General features: G+C 37.3%; 1 protein-coding gene across 1 annotated transcript; it reads left to right on the top strand.

The window, feature by feature from the left end:
- The first annotated feature begins 507 nt into the window (after nucleotides 1–507).
- CCR6 (C-C motif chemokine receptor 6) lies at nucleotides 508–2,854 on the top strand. Its single transcript, XM_075036830.1, has 2 exons — nucleotides 508–604; nucleotides 1,493–2,854. Exons 1-2 carry the CDS (start codon nucleotides 596–598, stop codon nucleotides 2,576–2,578), a joined length of 1,095 nt encoding a protein of 364 aa, XP_074892931.1. The 5' UTR covers nucleotides 508–595; the 3' UTR covers nucleotides 2,579–2,854.
- The last annotated feature ends 398 nt before the right edge of the window (nucleotides 2,855–3,252 follow it).

Below are 3,252 nucleotides of genomic sequence, written 5' to 3' on the forward strand. Positions count from 1 at the left end.
ATAAATATAGTAGTATAATAAAAAAAGAGCAAGTCATGTGATGTTAGGAGGGCTGAGACACATTGATAACATGCTAGAATGAAAAGAAGACTTCAAAGTGCTGTATTACTGTTATGGAGTATACTAAGGTAGTGCTGTTTATTTGTTCCATATTTCCCTCAATACATTGGTTGCCATTGTCATACAGAATTTCTGAAAGGAAAATTTAATTTACTCTAGTATATTGTGGTGCAAAGTCAAGGTGAAGTAAGAGTCATATATTCTCATATATTGTTTATTAGATCTATGAATAAACATTCCATATGTAAGATTGTGCTCTTAATCATACTGATACAAACCATCCACTTTCCACAACTGCACATTGTGCTGCAGAGATATGTGATTTGTCGAGATGCTCTTGTGTATTGTTGATATAGTTGAAGTGATGAGATTCTTTGAATACATGTTTTATTTCCAAATATGTTTTTCTATTTGTTCACATTTCTTTTGCTGGTTTCCCAATCCAATCTACTTTATTTTCTTTACAGGAATCCTTGAGAAAGTATTTTGAAGTTCTTCTCAACATATTTTTCTTTCTGAGAAGTGTACTGCCAAAATGAATTTTGTAAGTACTTAATTGATAAACTATATTAGGACATCAATAAAACAATGAATCTGGAAGTCCCAGCTCTTTGAGGCTGCTGGTCCATATGCCCTAATCTCAGGAGTGATTGGCTGAAGTAGATGGTTCTAACAGCAGAGTTCACTGTCGAAGCACACTGTTTATTGGGTTTGCACTGTCCTAAGGTAACTACAGGTTTGGTGTTTGTGGTGCAGGTAACTGTGTCTCAGGCTAGCCATCCTGGATTGTCTGTCTAGCTGAGTGGAGAGAAGGAATAATTTTTGGGCTTGATTTAGCCAAGCTACGTTAGTAGGAAATGTATAACATGCTAGAGAGGCCTATTCCCCTCCCTTGATGGTAAAGGAAGTCTATACCTCTACTTCAAATTCAGACTTTTACACTGTAGAGTCTTCTGTGATGGCAGACTAATCCTTTCTGCATAATGTATTTCAAGATGGAAACCTCTGGGCTATCCAAGAAGATTATCTCCATGTTCATATTTTAATTAAGATTTTATGAAATTCCCTAGTTAGTTCTTAGAAGTCCCCTCTGCAGTATTAAATGCATTTGTAATTGGGGTGTGTGGTTGGTGGAAACAGTGTAAAACAGGTAGTGTTGGAGGAAACAACAGTGATGTGGACTATCTTGAGATGAGTTTGATACAGGCTTGAAGCTGAGACATGGGAAGGACTGGACAGAATTATTACAGTTATCATAATGGAAATATCACTTCAATTGCAAATCAACAAGCCACATAGTACTTGTATACTAATTTTTGAATGATTTCCAAAGTACCCTTTATTTGTATGACTTTGTTATCTATCATCTTTCTACTATATAGAAATTAGAGATTAACACCTATGTGTTAACTGGTGATCTTCTTTTTTCCAGACAGAGCCTCATACCACAGATTATCCATATTATTCAGACTATGCTTCTCTAATCACACAACCTTGTTCTAAATTGGAAGTCAGGAACTTCACAAAAGCATTTCTGCCGGTTGCATATTCGTTTATTTGTATCATCGGCCTAGTTGGTAACATCTTTGTAGTGACGACCTTTGCTTTATATGAAAGAACCAAGTCCATGACGGATGTGTACCTCTTCAACATGGCCATAGCAGACATACTGTTTGTTCTCACTCTCCCACTGTGGGCAGTGAATTATGCTGCTGACAAATGGATTTTTGGTGATTTCATTTGCAAAATGACCAGAGGTATCTATGCAATCAACTTCAGCTGTGGCATGCTGCTTTTGGCCTTCATCAGCGTGGACCGGTACATTGCTATCGTACAGGCAACAAAGTCATTTAAACTCAGGGCAAGAACGCTTGCACATAGTAAACTCATTTGTTTGGCTGTGTGGGTATCATCAATTTTAATCTCTAGTTCCTCTTTTCTATACAGTGAAAGTTACAGCTTCTCCACCAATGAAACCAAAGAGATATGTGATCACAGATTTGACAGAATGTCTGAAAGCACGATGCTGAAATCACTGCTGCTGTGTCTACAAGTTGGATTTGGATTTTTTATACCTTTCATATTCATGATTTTTTGCTATATGTTCATTGTCAAATCCTTACAACAAGCTCAGAATTCCAAAAGAAACAAAGCAATCCGTGTGATTGTATTAATTGTAGCTGTTTTCTTAGTTTGCCAGGTACCTTATAACATTGTTCTTCTTGTCACAGCCATAAATATGGGCAAGATAGACAAATCTTGTGACAATGACAAGATAATGGCTTATGCGAAATACACCACTGAAGCCATAGCATTTTTACACTGTTGCGTGAACCCTGTGCTCTATGCATTTATTGGAGTGAAGTTCAGAAGTTATTTTGTGAAGATAATGAAAGACCTGTGGTGCATGAGATACAAGAAATACAATAAACGTGGTTCAAGGACAAACTCTGATATCTATCATTCAAGACAGACTAGTGAAGTTCTGACTGACAATGGATCTTCTTTCACTATATAATACAATTTGAACAACATTATTACTGAAGGACTCTTCTCACCAAGCAACCCAAACCAGTGTCACTGTGCCTGTGACAGCAAGTCATTTGGGCTTCTCTGCACCTCAAAGGGAGCTCCCATGATCTACAACTCCTTTCAGGAAAAGAATTAAAATAAAAGAAGAACACTGCCCTGTGGAAAACTGAAATCTTATTCACCTCTCTTAACATTCACACTCTTCTAAAGTGCACTCTCTTAGAATTATCAGGAAAGTGAAGTTTACAGAGGAACCCTTCCTGCTTTCTAAGGAAAAATTGCATCTCACCTGTCCTACATCAGTGAAATATCTCAAAAGTACTAAGTAAATTAACTAGGTTATATCCAACCTCATTCTACTTACATTTATGTTGTTTCTGTTAATTGCTTCTACCTGGAAATCCTCTTTAAGTGTAGGTCTCAACTGTGCTTTTGTTGCAGACAGGTTGTGCTGTGACAGTACCAACCTAAAGCAAACAGAGAAATGAAGAAACAGGCTGAAGGCTGCTGACATAGCTGAGCTTGTGTTAGGTCTCCTAAATCTTTGCCCAGTTCTACACTCCATCTGCTCATTGGGAGTTGCTTACACCAAGGCTGAGGCTGGTCAAAGCTGACAGTGACATGTCTACTAAAGAGAATATTAGAAAAAAAGAAAAATCT

The sequence above is a fragment of the Buteo buteo genome, chromosome 9 (genome assembly GCF_964188355.1).
Source record: "Buteo buteo chromosome 9, bButBut1.hap1.1, whole genome shotgun sequence".
In the NCBI taxonomy this organism is placed as follows: domain Eukaryota; kingdom Metazoa; phylum Chordata; class Aves; order Accipitriformes; family Accipitridae; genus Buteo; species Buteo buteo.